Source organism: Manis javanica, chromosome 1 (genome assembly GCF_040802235.1).
Source record: "Manis javanica isolate MJ-LG chromosome 1, MJ_LKY, whole genome shotgun sequence".
NCBI classification, from domain to species: domain Eukaryota; kingdom Metazoa; phylum Chordata; class Mammalia; order Pholidota; family Manidae; genus Manis; species Manis javanica.
In genome coordinates this window covers 120,642,522-120,661,979 of record NC_133156.1, presented here as the reverse complement: position 1 = coordinate 120,661,979, position 19,458 = coordinate 120,642,522, and the positions used below count along the sequence as shown (strand labels likewise).

At 42.5% G+C, this 19,458-nt stretch overlaps 1 protein-coding gene and 1 long non-coding RNA gene across 2 annotated transcripts in view; one reads left to right on the top strand and one right to left on the bottom strand.

The window, feature by feature from the left end:
- Nucleotides 1-8,984: 8,984 nt before the first annotated feature.
- Nucleotides 8,985-18,205, bottom strand: LOC118968967 (uncharacterized). Its single transcript, XR_005056849.2, has 6 exons — nucleotides 18,093-18,205; nucleotides 16,433-16,618; nucleotides 14,121-14,424; nucleotides 10,682-10,734; nucleotides 10,106-10,246; nucleotides 8,985-9,344 (listed from the first exon to the last, which is right to left on the bottom strand). It is a non-coding gene; the product is annotated as an uncharacterized lncRNA (long non-coding RNA).
- The window catches only part of EGFLAM (EGF like, fibronectin type III and laminin G domains), a 164,306-nt gene continuing 162,396 nt past the window's right edge, over nucleotides 17,549-19,458 (top strand). Inside the window, exon 1 of the mRNA XM_017671577.3 lies at nucleotides 17,549-18,295. Within this exon, the coding sequence (XP_017527066.3) occupies nucleotides 18,202-18,295 (94 nt within the window). The 5' untranslated portion in view covers nucleotides 17,549-18,201. The remainder of the gene's footprint in view (nucleotides 18,296-19,458) is intronic.

Sequence of the window (19,458 nt, the reverse complement as noted above, 5' to 3'; positions counted from 1 at the left end):
TGCCTTTAAAACTCTTTCCTTGTCCTTGATCCTTGCCATTTTAATTACTATGTGTCTTGGTGTTGTCCTCCTTGGATCCTTTCTGTTGGTGATTCTGTGTAACTCCATGGTCTGTTCGATTATTTCCTCCCCCAGTTTGGGGAAGTTTTCAGCAATTATTTCTTCAAAGAGACTTTCTATCCCTTTTCCTCTTTCTTCTTCTTCTGGTATCCCTATAATACGAATATTATTCCTTTTGGCTTGGTCACATAGTTCTCTTAGTGTTGTTTCATTCCTGGAGATCCTTTTATCTCTCTCTATGTCAGCTTCTATACGTTCCTGTTCTCTGGCTTCTATTCCTTCAATGGCCTCTTGCATCTTATCCATTCTGCTTATAAATCCTTCCAGGGTTTGTTTCACTTCTGTGATCTCCTTCCTGACATCTGTGATCTCCCTCTGGACTTCATTCCACTGCTCTTGCAATTTTCTCTGCATCTCATCCCATTGCTCTTGCATTTTTCTCTGCATCTCTGTCAGCATGTTCATGATTTTTATTTTGAATTCTTTTTCAGGAGGACTGGTTAGGTCTGTCTCCTTCTCAGGTGTTGTCTCTGTGATCTTTGTCTGCCTGTAGTTTTGTCTTTTCATGGTGATAGAGATAGTTTGCAGAGCTGGTACAAGTGACCGCTGGAAGAGCTTCCCTTCTTGTTGGTTTGTGGCCTTCCTCTCCTGGGAGAATAGCGACCTCTAGTGGCTTATGCTTGTCAGCTGTGCGCAGACAGGGCTTCTGCTACCTGCCCGTTTGGTATGGAGTTCATCTCCACTGTAGCTGTGGGCGTGGCCTGGCTGGGGCTGCTCCTCCAAAGTGGTGGAGCCCCGTTGGAGGGGGAGCAGCCGGGAGGCTTTTTATCTCCATAAGGGGCCTCTGTGCTCCCTGCTGCCCAGGGTATTAGAGTGCCCAGAGATCCCCAGATTCCCTGCCTCTGGTCTAAGTGTCCTCTCCTGCCCCTTTAAGACTTCCAAAAAGCACTCTCCAAACCAAAACAACAACAGCAACAATGAGAGAGGGAACAGAAAAAAAAAAAAAAAAGGAAAAAACTCCTGATTTTTTTTTGTCCTCAGGCGCCGGTCCCAGGCACCTGCTCACTGGTACTGCTGCCCTGCCTCCCTAGCACCAGTGTCCCTGTCCCTTCAAGGCTTCCCAAAAGCACCCGCCCACCGGTCCCACAGGGAAAAATGTGGGATATTCTTTGTCCTCAGGCGCCGGTCCCAGGCACCTGCTCACCAGTCCCGCTGCCCTGCCTCCCTAGCACCGGGGTCCCTGTCCCTTTAAGGCTTCCGAAAAGCACTCGCCAAAAAGAGAAAAAAAAAATGGGAAAAACACGCGATTTCCTCCGTCCTCAAGTGCCAGTCTCAGGCACCCGCCCACTGGTCCCGCAGGGAAAAACGCGGGATATTCTTTGTCCTCAGGTGCCGGTCCCAGGCACCCGCTCACCGGTCCCGCCACCCTGCCTCCCTAGCAACAGGGTCCCTGTCCCCTTAAGGCTTCCAAAAAGCACTAACCAAAAAAAAAAAATCGCTCCGGTTTCTTTCCACATGCCGGGAGCCGGGGGGAGGGGCGCTCGGGTCCCGCCGGGCCGGGGCTTGTATCTTACCCCCTTCGCAAGGCGCTGGGTTCTTGCAGGTGTGGATGTGGTCTGGATGTTGTCCTGTGTCCTGTGGTCTCTATTTTAGGAAGATTTTTCTTTGTTATATTTTCATAGCTCTATGTGTTTTGGGGGGGAGATTTCCACTGCTCTACTCACGCTGCCATCTTGGGTCCGCCCCCTCTCCTTTAGAATGATTTTTAACTCCAATTATTATCTGTCCATCTATGTGGTCTTAAGTCTAACTTCTCTGGGTGTCCATTTTATTATCTGTGAAATTAGGGGTGGCATACAATGACTTCTTCAGATCCTTCCAGCCTTAAAAATCTCTAGGACCACTAACTTCTACTTAGAAAGTGTTTCAGACCTCAAATTAATGTGTAAGTGTGGCCAAATTAGTTTTTTAAATTGATCTGGTTAAGCTCCTATATTTTCAATAATGGAATAAAGGCAATCATTGGAAGGAGCCTTTACAAGGTAAGGAGTCGTGTTTTTCTACCAAACCAGGAAGCTGGGCCAGACTAGGAGATAGTCATGTTCTAAAAAAGATATAAAGTTAACTTGATCTCCTCTGGTTGTGGACTGAGGGTGAACTTCCTGATCTAAAATGAAGAAGTTGTATTACCTAAGGCTAGTCAGATAAAAATAAATAAAAAAAAGCCATTTCCCTCCATTCTTCTTGCTGAAAATGAAAAAGTTAAAGGTTTCACAATTTCTTCACCGTGTAATCCTATCTCAGTGCTGTCAGTGTCTTAATAGTGTATTGATTGGCTCATACTCCTGCTATCTTTAAAGAAGCATTATCACTCTGTTGGGCCCAACATGAAAAACTACTTTTAAAGACCTTTTAAAGAGTTTTTTGCTTTTTCAAAAGCTTCTTGGGGGCTTATTGAGTTTCTCTGGCAGGTGGAATTAACTGTACAATGCTCTTTCTCTATTTCTGACACAGTGAATTCATCGAAGCTGGCGAGTTATCAATGACTCACAGGAGGAAGAAGATAAGGGGGCCCTTGGGGTAAATTAATGTGGTTATTAGTTACACCTGTATTTTTAGTCTCTTTCTAAGTGCTACCATTGCATTGGGAACTCCTGATAATTATCAGTAGCCATCTCAAATATGTGAACTTGGCCCTGGTATTAAGGAGTAGAAAGTGAGAAGAGAAGATGGACTGTAAAAATTAAAACTGCTAGTGTGTAAAATAGCACTAAACTGTATTTCAATTATCAAAAATGCCTGGCAAGCTGAAATAAGACAAAATCTTCATTTATAGCTCTGCTGTATTTATTCAATTTCTGTATCTCTTTTCTTCAATTATTAGAAAAAAGACATTAGACTAATTTTAATTGAATGCTTAGAAAAAACATTTGATGCTAATACACCACAATGTTATCACTGTGGGTGATGGTATTGTGGAGGGGTTCTTTTTCTTCCTTTGAGAATCTCTGTGCTTCACCACTTTTCTCCATTAACCATATGTAAATATATTTTGGAACAGGCTTCACACCTCACTGTGTTTTGGGGGAAATTATGTAACCATTCTGAGCCTCATTCTGCACCTAAAAATAAAGATACTGATAGTATCTACCTCAAGGAGTTGTTGTAAATACTAGGATAATTCGCATAAAATAGCTGATATTCTACCATCTTTTGATCTATGAAAATGGCAGTTTGAAATTACTCAGCATAATATTAAACATTTAACATTGTGCCTGACAAATACAAAGGAAACATGAGCTATGAAAGAATGTTAAGGAAATACAAAGAAAACAAATTTAAAAATAGAAAAGATATAATATGCAATTTGTGAAAGTCAGGTTTATTGAGGTTTAACTTACAGATAGCCTACAGTTCTAGAAAAGTCGACAAACACATGCAGTTGGGAAACCACAGTCAAGATGCAGAACAGTTCTGTCATCCCCCCAAAATACATTGTGCCACTTACAGATAACCCCCCTACCGCCACCACACAGCCCTTGGTAACCACTGGTTTTTTTCCTATCCCTGTGACTTTGCCTTTAAAACGGATTTTTTCCCTTTCTTTAATTGCCCAAATGTGTTCATTTGCCTCCATCGTATGTGGACAGACACCTGCCCCTTAAGAGGCAGAAGGGAAGCCCGTTCCTCTGGCCAGCTGCTAATGAAGCTACCTGTGTAGCTTCATTTTGCTCTGAAGGTTCAGGCTGTGGAGGGGGAGGGGCAGGCTTCTGCTGAGGCTTTACTGAAGTTCATAAGTTCACAATTCACCTAAAGGCGGCAGGAGTGCGCCCGGCAGCCCATTCTGGATACTTTTCCCCAGAACCAGCTTGATTTTTGGACTCTTCTTTTACCGTTGGTTAAAACATACACACCTGCTTGTCAGAGGTCTCATGACCTAAGGATCGATTTAAATTCCAGATCTCCAAATACAGTTTAGTAATGATCCCTCCTCAGTGCAACTCTCCTTGCAGAAAAATGCCCAACCTGTGCATTTAGGCATTTTCAAGGATGCTGGGGCACTTTTAGTGGGATTTAGCTCATGTTTCATGTTCTTTGAGGTATTTTTTCTTGCCTTCTTTGCATCTCTTCATCATGATATCAGCTCATGTTTCATGTTCTTTGAGGTATTTTTTCTTGCCTTCTTTGCATCTCTTCATCATGATATCATTTTGGATAAATATAACTGCCCCAATTCCCAATTGACTGATGGTTATAGTCTTGAAAATGTCACTCTCCTGCTACAAGTCTCCACTGCTCCCACATGGTTTACAGGATAATTCTGGATTCTTCGGCCTGGCAAATAAACCCTTCATGATCTGACTCCATCCAGATTTGAAGAGCACATTTAACAAGTCTGATTTATTGAGACAAGTAGAACCTAGTATCCACCAGAAAGAGGACTAGAACATTTGCCAACATAGATCACTTATTAGCTGTAAAACAAATTGCAACAAATTTCAAAGTGTTGTTATCATGAACAGAGGCTATTTCTCATAGTGGAAAATTACATGGGCTCAGGAACCCACCTGCTTTGTTTGGATCCTGATGGCTCCTCTTATTTGCCTGGTGACTTCGGGCCAGTTACTTAACATCTCTGTGCCTCACTTTCCTCATCTGTGAAACTCAAAGGTTTGTGGTGAAGAAAATGGTAGTTCCTCAATCATGCCACACTCTCCTAGGCTTCTCTGCCTTTGCACTTCCTGTTTCTACTATGGAACGTGCCTTCTCCATGCTTGTCCTTCTGGAAACTCCCATCATCCTTGGACTTTCAGAATAAAATCCTTGGCTTCCTGGGGTAGGTCCTGGGCTTCCTCTGCCCTTTTGAACATGTAGGGAATCCATTTGCTTTACTGTATAGAGGTTGCTAGAATCCTGTCTCCCCACTGGTAGGTACACTCCCTGAAGTAGGAATAGCAACCAGGACTTAATGAGTCTTAGCAGAACACTCCGAATTTACTGAGAGCTAGGATAGGCCAGACATTGTTCTGCACCTTTGCATATGGTAATTCATATATTTCCACTACTCCATAACAACTCTATGAGCTGGGTACTATTCTTATCCCCACTTTACAGATAAAGAAACTGAGACAAAAAGAGGCTATGTAATTTGCCTAATTTTATCCAGCCAGGGAATGGTTAAATTGGAATACAGAGTCCACATTTCTCATCAAGCTGCTGGATGGAGATTAGGATTGACTGAAAAATCTATATATTCCAGTGCTTCTCAGCCTAATTGTACACACGAACCACCTGGGGACCTTGTGAATGTTACTACTACAGATACTGATTCAATAGGTTTAAGGCGGCACCAAGATTCTGCCTTTGTAACAGGCTCCCTGCCATTGTTGCGGGTCTACGGGCCACACTTTGAGAAACAGGCCCTAGACCAGTGGTTCAAAACTTTGGGTTTATTTTTGTCTCAGAACACTTTTACACCATTAACTTTTGATCAGGACACCAAAAAGGTTTTGTTTACATGGGTTTTATCCATCAATATTTACTGTAATAAAATGTAAAAAAAGTTAAAACATAATTTTTTTCATATTTAAAAAAGTAAACCCATTATATATTAAGATAAATAACATATTTTAATGAAAAATAACTATTTTTTAAAAATAAAAAACACAGAAGAATGAATTTCTGCATTCACATTTCTGCAGCTCTCCTTAATGTCAGGTTTAATACAAGATAGCTACATTTTGCTAATGGCGTCTGCCTTCAAATCTGTCGTGATGGGACATGACATGTAGCCTCTGGAAAAGTGTACCAGAGACTCAGGAGAGAATGAAGGTCAAAAAAGCAAATGACATCTTCATATTATTAAGAAGGAGAGACCCTCACTCAAGGGTCCAAAGGCACCACTTTAAAAACCCCAGCCGTAGAGCTCTTAAGAATCCTCCAGGACTTCGGAAGTTCTGTTCATCGTGGAGTGAGGCTTCTGGTGTTTTGTAAAATTTCTGACTTCAGAAATTCTGTGAAGATACTCTTTCTGACTCTCGATTTACTTTCCCAGTTGCAATTTACATCTTCATCTTCCTCCCATGATGGTGAATGATCATGGTCTCAGCCCAGATAAGAATCTCTTTAGAAAACCAACAACCCAAAAGGAGGGACTCCCTTCAGAGAGAACATCTTATCAAGAAGAACATTAAAGGAAAAATACACTTCAGTGAGTCCCTAGAAGATTTTTAAATTGCTTTAGAACTGACCATCCCAACTTGATGTACTGACTTAAAGCTAGTATGATTTTCCTTTATATGCATTTACTACATTTATCTTTAGTTCTTTTGTGCAAATAGGGTTTGATGGTTTTTAAAATATAAAATATAAGCTAGTTGAAGTAACTTGGTATACTTAAATATCATATGTCTACTTATCCCTACTTTTTTTTGTACCTTACTCTTAGGCCTGGATTTCCAAGGTGTATTTTTTTATACCAGGTCTACTCAAGAAAGCATTTGAAAAGGCTCCTTAGTTCTCTTTGAGCTCTGAACTGTTTTGGTTAGGACATTTGCTTCTCTGCTGCGTCTGTATCAGCTTGACTTCTGCAACTGTATGGCGAGGGAATCACGCTTTTTGGCAAATTTTTCATTATCATTGCAGGGCTAGGCAAATAGTATCCTGTTGTTCAAGCCTTCAACCTCTTATTCATTGAAAAATATCTCCTCAAACTGTGATGGTCTCAATTCAGAAAATCATGGAAACTTAGGATCAGTTGGGATCTTCAAGGTCACCTAGAACCTTGCAACTCAAATGTGGTGTTTGGATCAGCAGCACATATATCAGGTGGGAGCTTGTTAGAAATGCGGCATCGCAGACCTATTGAGTGAGAACCTTTATTTTAACAAGATGTCAAGGGATGATTGTGCACATTAACGTCTAAGAAGTACTGCTCTAGACCAGCCCCCCATCTCATAGAAAAACCCTTTCTGCAGCTTCTTCCTCCTGACTGCCTTCCAGGCGCTCACCAGCCTTTACCTTCCAGCTTCAAGATATGGCTTTGTCTAGATCAAGGGTTCCCAACTTTGATAGCACATTAGAACAACTTTGAGAGCTTTTTAAAAATCCCATTGCTGAGGCCTCACCTCTGACTAATTAAGTCAGAATCTCTGGAGCCCAGCCATTGGCACTTTATTGTTCCCCCTACTGTGCAGCCAAGTTATGAAATGCTGATCCAGAGCAATCCATTTGCATTGTAGGCTATTTACTTCATTGATTGCTTTGATATTCTGTGAAAATGCAAATATCCCCTCAAAAAGGCAGTACTGTTATCTCTTATTTGCACTTTGCTTGAAAATAGACTCCTTTTTTTATCAGCATAAATAATTTATTGCAAACTCTCTAATATTATCCACTAGTAGTCTTGATGATTCACACAGCGGTATTTTGGATAGAGGAGCCAGAATTCAAGGAAAGAGACTACAGTGATGAGAAGACAGGTGGCTGAAAGGCAGACTTCATGCCTGCTGGTGACCAGTTCTTGGTCAGCTACCCTGGGCAGGAAGGAGCTGGGCCAAGCCAAGAATAAGTTCTCCTTCGGCCAGCCCACTTCAGGTGTCCAGCCCATCCTCTGCTTCTGCATTCATGGTCCTCCGGGATGAAGGAACCTGGGGAGGTAAGAAGCTCTACAGCATCCAGGCTGGTGGGCATCATCAGCTGGACATGGGGTCTCCAGCATAGTGCTTGGCCTGATAGGTCTAAGAGAAATTTTGCAAATGTCATATATCTTGTTGGCCCCTGAAGTAGCTGCTGTTTTTCTTTGTTCAAAATCTTCTTGAGTAATCAGCCCTTTTGTTTGTGACATGACTGTTTAAGAAACTGAAATCTGCATTTCCTTTTTTTTGCACGATTTAGGGGAAGATAATTTTGTTGACATTTTATTAGCTGTTAAACTAAATAGTTTGTTTAACTAGTGTTGCATTCGACTGATTGTTATTTGGGAATATATAAGGCATGTTAACAGTAATTCTGAATAGACTACATTCATGATAAAGTAAAAAATTTGGAGAGAAGAGAGTGCTATTTTACTAGGAAAATCAAATTACTACCCATAGTCATATTAATTTGCTGTTTATAAAGATGTGACATGAAACAAACCCTTATGAAAATACAACAAAACAAAACAAACCCTCAATAATAAATAAATTTGGAAGCTCTAACGTTTTAGATTCTAATGAGTATCATCCACATATTAAAATAAAATTTAGAAAATTTACATCTTATAAGCTCTCCTTTATACACATTTATTCTACAAACTAAATAATCATCTATTTAGCTTAGATGTTTGAGGATAAAATGCCATCAGTCTCTGTCTTCCTCCCATTTCCCACTTGCCTAGCCTTCAAATCAGATAAACATATTAGAACATTGTTTAATCATAGATCTGACACATTAGACAGATAGATGCTTTAGGGATTTGACAACTTGATTCTCAGTTTTTCAAACATCCTGATAGGTAATCACAGAAATAACTGGCTATTAAAGTTACTTTAGACTAAGCAAATGTTTTGGGAGGACAGGATTGTTTTGGCTGCCTAGCAAGGTACAGAGAACTTAGAGTATTTCTGTTCTCCATTATGAAACATGCAGCTTGGCTTCCCAAGAAAACATGAGAGAGGAAGATGGATATGTTTTTAAGAATGGTATATTTTTGTAAGTATAATTGTTTTCTTCCATTAATATCTTTTTAATAGTTTTTCAAGCTATTTTTACAGTTTTAAAATTTTTAATGAAATCTGAATTTTGGTGCATATGTTCCACTTTTTTCACTGGTTCACATTTTCATTTCAATAATGCTTTATCTTTGTATTTGAATACATATAAATTGAAATTAAAGCTGACACTTTAGCTTACATGTCACTCACTTAAAGCATTTGGAAGAGTCTTCTTGTAGTGACTACTTTCCTAAGACTTTTTTAAAAATCATAAAAACAATCCCAATCATCTCCAAATGAATCTTTTATGTAAATTCATATTTCTTAAAGAAGAACACACTTGTAAAAGTCACCAATTTGAGGTAGTAATCTCATTTACAAGTCAAAATTTGAAACTGTACAATCAAACTTGTTAGCTAATTATGTGGATTTTTTGGAATACAGGTGAGAATGTTCTTCCTGCTCTCTGTATCTTCCACTTCTGTTCCTGTTCCACTCGCAATTTCTTCTCCTGATGTCTGGGTTTCTTCTTTGTCCTCATTTCCCTCTGTATAGTTCTCTACTGCTTGGGAAAGCTCAGGTGTACATCTACATGCATGAGGATAGATAAGGGCACACACACATATACATGTACTTTCTTATAGAATAGTCATTACATTGCTATAGTCTGCTTTTCCCCCAGTAAAATTAGATAGCTTGAATTGTTTTTTCCAATTAAACCCGTGTTGTGACAGAATTTGCGACCAACAAGCAACAAAAGCCATCCCTCTCTGCTCACCAAACAAGTGCTTTCAGGACTGTCTGCTACCTGCAAGTCAACCTCTCCTCTTTCTGTGCCTGCTTCGTGAGTTTTTCCCATCATCTGGACTCGGCAGCCACTTATGTCTCTTCCTTTAGCCCAGACACTAGAGTCATGGTAGCATTTCCCAGGATAAATCACTGGGGTCTAGACATGATTGAGGAGGATGTGCCTGGGGCTGCCGTGCCCAAACACAGATGCAAGAATGTCTGAGCTGGGAAACATCTTGTGCTCTAGCCAATTCAGCCCAGGAAACTGATGTCAGGGAGGAGATATGACTCATCCAGGCACATATACTAAGTAATAAACAAAACAAAAGAAACCCAGGGACTGTGCAAAGCATGCACACTGGATCAGTTAAGAGGCACCAAAGCTGAGGGAATATATGAATAGATTGGTGTTCCCAGGACCAGCTAGGACTAACTGGCATCCTACCTGTAGTAATGTACACCATGTGTAACTTCATTTATTTTGATGGCTCAGCCATTCTTCCCTCCCAAGAGAATCCCTGTCCACTATGTCATACCTTTCATTGTCCCAAAATACAAACCTTGATTTTCCATTATTTCCAGTTCATGTTGAAAATGTGTGGAACAAAGCTTCATCTTTGACCCCAAGTCTCCTTTGCCATCTTAGCAAAAATCTTCTAGAGCTTCTGGAATATCACTCTGGAGAGGACTTAGGCTGTCTCCTTGATAAATGTGAGTGATGGAATGAAATAAAGCCAACGTTCAGTGAATGCCAAGTACACAGTATAGGAATAATGCACTGGGTTATCCCACCTGATGGGCAGAGCCTTTAAAGTAGGTGTTACATCCCATTATACAGAGGAGAAAACTGAGGCTAACTTCTCCCTCATCCTTCACTGTGGATCTTTCTTCAATTGTCAATTACCTTAAAAACATGAATTAACACCATCTCCTCCTGCTTTTTGGCTAAGACATTTCCTTTGACGCTATCTCATACCTCCTTCCTCCCACCAGCACTACCATCCTGACATGCCACCCACTTTCTTCTCTTTAAACTTTTTCCTCTTACAACCCTCCTCTTCTGGGGCTGGGTACAAACCAAGTCTTCCCCTCACCCAACTGTTTTTCCTTGACACCTCCCGCTTAGTGACACTCACCCATCAGACCATACCCTCAAATCTTCCAGCCCCTTCTACTCCTCACTTCCTCCCTAAGGAAACACACACATAAAAATATAATCAAACTCAGATGGAAAAAAGTTGACTTTTGCTTATTTCCACAGGTTTTCTCTTGGCAGCAGAATATTTGCATTTATTTGCACCCTCTCTAAACAACCCAGAAACGGAGCCAGCATTCCCCTGCTTCCTACACCCACCTCCCCACATTAGTCTTCCCTGCCCCTCCCTCTCACACCTCCCCATTTCCTCTGTCTGGATGGACTGGATATGACCCATTTGGAAACTTTGATTCTTCCTACTGCCTTCTCAGAGGCAAGGAATGGCTTTTGCTTGGTCCTTGCTGTGTGTGTGTATTAAATATTGCCTCTTATTTTGTTTTCTTTCTTTTTTGGCAAAAGACTTCCCCATTTCAAAGATTTTCTTTGAATAAACCTTTTACAAGACTCCTTTTAGTTTTTCAGTAGTGACAGCTGTCCATCCTGGGAAAAGTTAAGAGGCTCTTCTGTGGACGCTGCGACGGTGAGCCCTAAGGTGAACTAAACCATCATCTGATCCACCACTCCCAGTTGATATAGGACAAAATAAGGTCTAAAGAGGTTGATTGAATCACCAAAGTCCTCTTGACCATTGGTGACGTGTAGAGCTAGAATGCAGGTCTCCTGGTCTCTAGCGCACCGAGATTTTCTTGACATCACACATTTTACAAACAAGCCAGGCATTTTCAAATTGCCTGCCAGCTCTGTAAAGAGACACCTTTCAGGATGGCAAGCAGTTGCCTTAGCCCCTATGGGGCCCCCACAATCCGCTGGGTTCTGTGTGGTTTCGGGTTAGCTGGAGACTACACAACCCTGGGGGGCCTCAACCTCCTCACCATGCTACAGGGTCTCCCAGCAGTTTCGGGAGGTGGCAGCTCCTTACTATTTCTTGCACATTAAATCTGGCAGCACCAGACAGAATCACATAATTTGTGAGGTCTGCCGTTCATGTTCTCCTCCCCTTTGGGAGGGTCTGTCCCAAACTCTTCATTGTTTCCTCCTCTTAAAATGTTTGAGACCTGACTGTCTTCTCTTGGTTTTTCAGTCCCTGTCATTCCTCCTGTCACTCCACCTAGCCTGCCTCATATATGCATTCCTACTTTGTTTTTAACTGAAATAAAGACATTCCTATGATTCAAAATATAAGCAGTGAGAAAAATGACCCATGCCGATTTCCTCCTTTTCACTCCCTATCCCCCAAATTCTCTTCCCACATGATTAATACCTCACTCTGTTCTGCATCTTGCTTTGTCCACTTTGTTCTACTTCAGTGCATGCAGCTCTAAGCTCATTACTTTACAATATAGGATATTTTAGGCTAGCTGTATAGTGCTCCCTTATAGTCCATAATGGATTTGATCAGTTTCTCCTCTAGTGATTGATATCTTTATTGCTTCACAAGTTTTGATATTTCAATCTGTTCTTCCACATTCTGTACCTCTCCCACCACCATTTTTTCCTTCCCAAATCACTCTCAAACTTATATATTCTACATACGATAGACTCTGGACCTGATATCCTGATGACAATTAGCAAGTATACGAATCCTCACCTACGTGTTAACAGGCAGGGTGTGAATGAGCCCTTCCTTCCTTTTCAGGAAGAATACATCATTTTAAGAGGGATCACCTGGACAAAAGTTTTTAAAACATCTCTCTTCCATTTCTTTCCAGTGCTCTTTGGAATGGGAAGGATATAAACCATAGAGAAGCCATACTTTTAATCTATGGAGTATTTTAAATGGTAGAAACTTCAAGAAAACTGAGAGACCAGGATGTGAGATCTCTCAGAGCAGGTGAGCTTTGTTTATTCTCCAGCGCACATAGCAGGCGGCTACCTACCCAGATATACCAAGTGAGAAGTGCAGTCACAGTTTTAGCCTTGAACATCAGCTTGGCTGATGCTTGCAGAGAAAAAGACACTCTTCAGAAGCCACATCTCCTCCCCTGGAGATGCAGCTGCCCATATCTAAATCAGTAGGGAGTGTCCAGTTAACAGGCTGTGAGCACTACTCTACTGCACTTACAAAAATCAATTGCAGATCTAAATGTGGGAGGTAAGCAATAATGCTTTTGGGAGAAAATATGGACTAGTATCTTCATGACCTTGAGGTAGGCAAAGATTTCTTAAACAGGGCATAAAAAATGCTAGCCATTAATGAAAAAAAACCTGATCAGTTGTACTACATTAAAACAAGGGCTTTTGTTAATTAGAAGTTAGGAGAGTTAAAAGGCAAGACAGAATGGAAAAAATATCTTCAATATAAATATCCACCACCAACAAAAGACTCCTATGACTTGTATCCAGACTATATAAAGAACAACAAATCAACAAGAAATAGGTAGACAGTGCAATAGATATAGTTGGATATAGGATAGCCAACAGATAAGTGAAAAGGCACTTGACTTCCTTAGTTTTCATGGAGACATAAAAAGAAAACTAAATGGCCAAAATGAAAAAGATAATATCAAGTATTAGTGAGACTGTGGACTGACTGGAACTCTCATATACTGTCAGTGGGAGTGTAAATTGGCATTACCACTCTGGAAAACTCCTTGACAATTTATCTTCCAAACTTAAACATATGTCTACCATATAATCTAATAATTCTATTCACAGGTATACATAACAGAAATGCATACTTATATTAACCAAAGACACAAGAGTGATTAGAAGCATTTCTGATTGTAGCTCCAAACTAGAAATAACCCAGATGTCCGTAAGCAGAATGTAAACAAATTGTAATATATGTATATGATAGAATACTATACATCAGTAAAAAGGAATAACCATACAACTTGGATGAACGTCTCAAACATAACACTGAGTAAAAGAGCCTAGACATGAATGATTACATTACTGGTTTAAGTTAATGAATATCATTTATATAAAGTTCAAAACCAGGCAAAACCAATTTAGATATTAGAAATCAGGAAAATGGTTTTTCATTTGCTTGGGAGGTAATTTGTGACTAGTAGGAGTAATGTAAAGACTTCTAGTTTGGCATTGTTCAATTTAATGATCTAGGGGATTATTCCACAGGTTTATTCACTTTGTGACAATACATTGAATTATGCATGTAGAATTTATGCATTTTTATACTTCATTAGAAAATTTACACTAAAAGGCTAGGGAATCATCAGGTTGCCCATTTAAGAACAATTACTCAGTAATTTTTTTTATCAGTGCTGCTAGAAATACATGCAGAAGGGTAGATTTGGGAATACTGGGTAATTTACCCTGGTAACTCCAGTTTTGCCCCTGGTGGATCCTAATACACATATAACCATGATTTACACACTTGCAAGGTAGATGGCTATTTTCTTAGTTTATTATTGCATACATTATCATTTGTAGCACAGAGTCTTCCTCTCTTGACATACCAACAGCATGTTGCTTGGACACTTGTACTTCCTTCGTTCTCCTTTGTGGACACTTGGCTGCACAACTTCTCGAAACAAATACGTAGGAGGCTTCTTGAGTGCAGGAGACATTGCTGTATATTCTTTCTGGTGGTCTTTCTGTTCTCAGCACACATCTTTACACATAATGGGATCAAATCTCAGTTAATGCTTGTTTTATATTGGGGCTAGGGAGTACTTACATTTTTGCTGAGCCATTTTTATTTGGAGCCATCCAAATAAAGAGAAGGTTTGAATTCTCCTCATCATTTGAAAATGCATACATCTAGGGAGGAAGCATGGGGAGGGATTATGGGAGTGCTGGTAACGTCCTGGTTCTTGATCTTGATCTGGGTAGGAGTCATACAAGTGTACTCATGTTGCTTTAACTTGCCATGGTACACTTACTATTTTTTTGTACTTTATTATTGTATGTAACATATCTGTACATAATATATAGTTCTAGTTTGATAAGACACTGTTGATGAAAGTGTGGAGTCATGCTCACATATTGCTTGTAGGAATTTAAGTTCATACAATCTCCTTGGGAGAAAATATGGCCAAATTATCAAAATGAAAAGGCATTTGGCTGAGTGATGGTGAGTCTGGAAATGGACTCTAGTCTATTACATATAACATGTGAAAACTGTTATACATTCAAAGTCATTCACTGCAGTGTTGCCTATTATAACAAAATTGGAAAACACAGAAGAAAGAACAAAGAAATTGTTGTTCCTCGCACAACAGAATATTCAGCAGTTATTAAGAGGGAGGTGGATATGTATCTACTGATTTGGAAGGACCTGCAGGTTGAAAAGTATGTTTGTGTTAAGTATATGTGTATATATTTGCTTGTATGTTTATAGAATATCTCTAGAAGAATACAGAAGAAACTGATAAGAGTGGTTGCTTTGGAGAGAGGCAGGATGAAAGGAAATTTTTCACTATATATTCTGCATGATGCACATTTCAAATTGTATATGTAGGTATAACCTATTCAAGAAATAAATTAAATGTAAAACTGATTTCTTTGCTACTGTCTTGTTTTCACTCTCATTTAGGGACTTTCTAAACATTCTATAATTGGTAAGTTTGCCTTTACTGTCTTCTAACAGCCTCCAAATCTATTTCATGGAACAAAGGTCAGACTCATCTTCCATGACATTGAGCAAAGCAGGCAGGTCACTCTTCTGCTGGTGAACTTATTAATTGAGTTTAGACCTCCAATGAATTCCAACAGATTTTTTCAAATCAAACATTCAAAGCCTCTTTGCCCCCTCTAGTTCCCTTCCTCCCAGAAAGCAGGAAGAGAGTGAAAGGCAAGTGTGCATTTATCTTTAGTCTGATTTGCGAGTGCCATAAACTGGTTGTCAAACTGAAGTAGAGGGAACCTTGGAGGATGTGATTTGACAGCAAAAGAAGGGAATAAGTAAGTTCATTATAACATGTGCCCTAGATTTATAACAAGCAGATCTCAAGAAGTAGGTCCTTATCTTGATGTCCTGATTGATAATCCAGAGTTTGGAGGTACTCAAAAGAAACATATAACAATATAATGAGTCCTTTGAAGAAACAACAAGGGGCTCTAAAGAAACCAAGCCAGCTTCCAAATCACCTGTGGCCCTCTGCAAAAGATGGACGGGAGGCTCAGGCCAGGGGAGGTGGTATGGGCACATGTTGAGGATATGGAAGAATGTTGAAATTCAGACTTGCAAAGTTCTGGCGTGTCTACTCTCCACCTGTCTCCTTAAAAGCCTGGATTTTGGAACCAGAGCACCTGGACTCAATCAAAGCTCTGTGCCTTGGTAGCTGCATGACTTTGGGGGAAGTTAACTTTTTCATGCTTCAGTTTTCTCATCTGACAGACGGGGATAATACCAATACCAATACCTACCTGGTATGGCTGTTCCTGGGATTATAAAGCACTTGAAAGAGGGCCTGGTATGTAGCAGGTGTTATATAAATGCCAGCCATAATATTAATGGGTATTATTATTTATGATTTCTACCTCAGGAAGAATCATTTTTAAGTGGAGAAAAGCAGAACCAACATGGGAGGCATCTTCATAGTAACACTTGCTTGATTATGTGTACCACCCTAGGTCTAATGTAAGAAATCACTTTGTCATTAAAAAGAGCTGTCCAACAACTCCTGACTAGTGATGAGGTAGGAACTCTCACGCGTGGATTCAAGCCCAGGTGCATAACCTGCTAAGAGGATGCTGAAGGCAGATTGCTGCTGGAATGCAGGCAGGGCCTAGATGACCTTTAGGGGTCTGATTATGATTCTGCTACCTTTGAAACTAGCAGCCCTGGGGGTAGTCACATTGCCTGGCCTCCAGACATGGCTTAAACCTTGGAAGTGACGAGCAAGTCTGAATTTTCCGTTGCTGTAAGAGGACAAGCTCCGGTGGCACAGAGAAGACTTCCAAAACCTCAAGTCCGAGAGGACTTTGAATTTATCTGCGGACCGTAGCATACCTGCGAACGCCAACACAGGGGAAACATATTCTTAGCTTTGCTAAGAAACAAGGTCAGGCCCACAACAAACTCTCTAGCCAGTGGATACTTTATCCCTAAAAGAGCCGAAATCTCTTCGGGGTAGGGGGTAGATACCTCAGTTAGCATTGTTCCTAACCTAGTAAGTTAACAATGAAGGGCCAGAACGCCCTCGGCAGAGCTGCCAGGTGGGGCGGGGCCGGCGGGAGGTCCTCTCGGCCAGCCACCGCTGCCTCCCTCGGCGGGGCACTTCCTTGGGCCTTTGATCTTTACCCACGAGCTGGCGAGGGCTGCGTTTCCCTCTAAATTTATTCACAGTTAGTTTATTTATTGAATCTGCTTTCTCTTAACGCTGGCCTGAAGATCAGCACGCCAGCGTGCAAAGGGGCCTGAGTCCCGGCGTCTCCCTTTCGCAGCACCACAGTAAAGCCTGGCAAAAGGTGCATTTTCCTGAGTCCTCGGGCAACAAATCCGAGGGAGAAGGGGCCTTTCCCGGCTAGGGAGCCGACCCGGGAACCCGGATCCTGGGATCAGTGACGAGGTCCCCGCGCCCGCCCCACCCGAGCCTCGCTGCGCGCGCGCCCTCCCAAGCGGTTCTCCGTCCGCCAGGGGGCTGGAGCCCACGTCCCTCTCCCCGAAGCCAGGCTGAACCTGGAGTTCCGTCTGCCACTGGGGGATGGCGGGGCGGGGGGACGTAGTGTCTCAAGTTGCCTTCCTCCGCGCGGAGGGGACCTCGCTACCCCCACCCGGCCCTAATCTCCACCCGGCGTCTCCAACCGAGTGGCGGAGACTCAAGTCTCCATCTGCGCGCCTTAAGTCCCAGTTATCTTCTTAGAGCCCCGCCGGCCCCGCCCCCTCTTTCTCTTAACCTCCCCCGCTTGCAAATTACAGACGCTCCCCCGACCCCCAAGTGCGCAGGACAGAGCAGCGCAGCCTTTGGAGGTGCTGGTAAAGTCCCCAAGCTAGGTGTAAGCGACCTAGAGGCGCGCGGCTGGAGGACGGTACAGCCAGGGTATAGGCGCCGCAAGATTTCGGGGTCAGGACGAGGGCAGAGGGTCCTGGACTCACAATCACCTAACTCACCCCTGCGTCTCTAGGGGTTGAAATCGGCCTCTCGTAGCGCCCTGATCTAGGTCACCAGCTGGGGGTCGCTAGGGGGATGATGGGCGGGCCGTCTGCCCCAGAGGTGGGCGCAGAGTAAATCGCCTCAAAGCCTGCCCCTTTCCCTTCCACTCTATCGTAATTCCGTCCCGCGGCGGGTCGAGCCTCCCTCCCTCGCGCGCGGCCAGCGGGTCCCTCCCTGTCGGCTTCCTCCGCCGCGCCCGCCCCCCCAGCGAAAAGCCCTGCGGCTCACAGCCGGCTGCACTCCCGCACGCCGACCTCCCGGCTGCTGCTTCGCTTCCTCAGACTTTTCCATAGTTCCCGGTGCAGCTCCCTCAGCCTCCCACCTCCTCACCCGGGTGCGTCAGGAGATCCGCGGTCGCCGCGGCCGGCACATCCCCCAGGAGACACCCTTTCCCTGCGCGCCCGGGACTTTGTGAAACTTTGAGGGCGCCCGCGGTGAAATGGGTTTAATCCGAGGCGTCTTGCTCCGGCTGTTGCTGCTTTCCAGCCTCGGATCTGACGCTGTGCTGCTGGGAGAAGCTCTCGGCAAACCAGGTAATGCGCTCAGCGCGCCCGGGGGCACCACGCCCGGAACGCCCGCGTCTGGGGCCCGGGCGTAGACGCCCAGCGGGCAGCGCACCTCCTCTCTCTCCCCTGGCCAGCGTCAGCTTAACTGGATTCATTTCTGCCCGGAGCTGACGCGAACCTCGCCCTTCCCCCAAGCCCAGGCTGTTCCAGGAATATTTGTTTGTTGAAAGAATGATGTGTTTTGCAGACACAAAAAGAGGTGTGTAGAGGTGGAGGGCTCTGTATTTGACCGGAGATGTGAGCGTTGGGGCAGCGATCATGCTGTCTCAATTAAAGAGGATTGCAACTGTGCGAGAGAAGTCAAACAGCTCCTCCTGTGTCTCTAAACATTTTACTGAATTCATATTGTCCAGAGCCCAGGCATTTCCTGTTAAGTGTCTGAGTCCCCTGTGCCCAGCTCTGGTCCTGCCCACGCACTATGTAGGGACGTGTCCTCTGCTGGTCAGATCCTCTTCCACTCGGGGGCCGTTTTCTCAGAAAGGAACGCCCGATGGATTAGTTATACCGTGTTTTGAACTCCTGTCTTTGCGATTTAAGCAAAGATGTTATAGGAGGTAGTTGTAGGCTATTACAAAGATCTGGAGAGAATGTGAAACACAGTAACTTGCATTTTTTTCTGGTTATACAGGTAAAAAGTTTTCGTGTATTTTTGTTTACTTTGGACCTGTGTTGTGAAGATTGTTCAATGTAGAACATGATAAACAATGAAGTTCTAAACACTTTCCCAAATAACGGTTTTTATTTTTTGCTGAGACTCTATTTATAATTCTGAAAAATCTGTTTTTCCTTAGTTTACTTTGTAAGCGAGATTGTCTTATGGGATTAATTACATTTTAGGAACAATGGAAACCAATATAACTTTATTTGAATGCAGTTTGCAAAACTTTACAGCAATCACAATTTGTCTTCACATACAGTGTTTCTATAAGAAAGAGACAAGCCAAGGGGAATTTATCAGAGGGGAGAAGAAAATAATCTTGGCAAGGTCCTGTATGCCTTCTAAAATATTTTCACTGCTCAAGGATCGCTCCACTTGGAAATATGACTCATTTGCCGTTTAACTCTGGGAGATACCTTCAGTCTTCAAGCTGTATCTGTTATCACCTGTGCCTTGCTACCTGCCTTGAAAT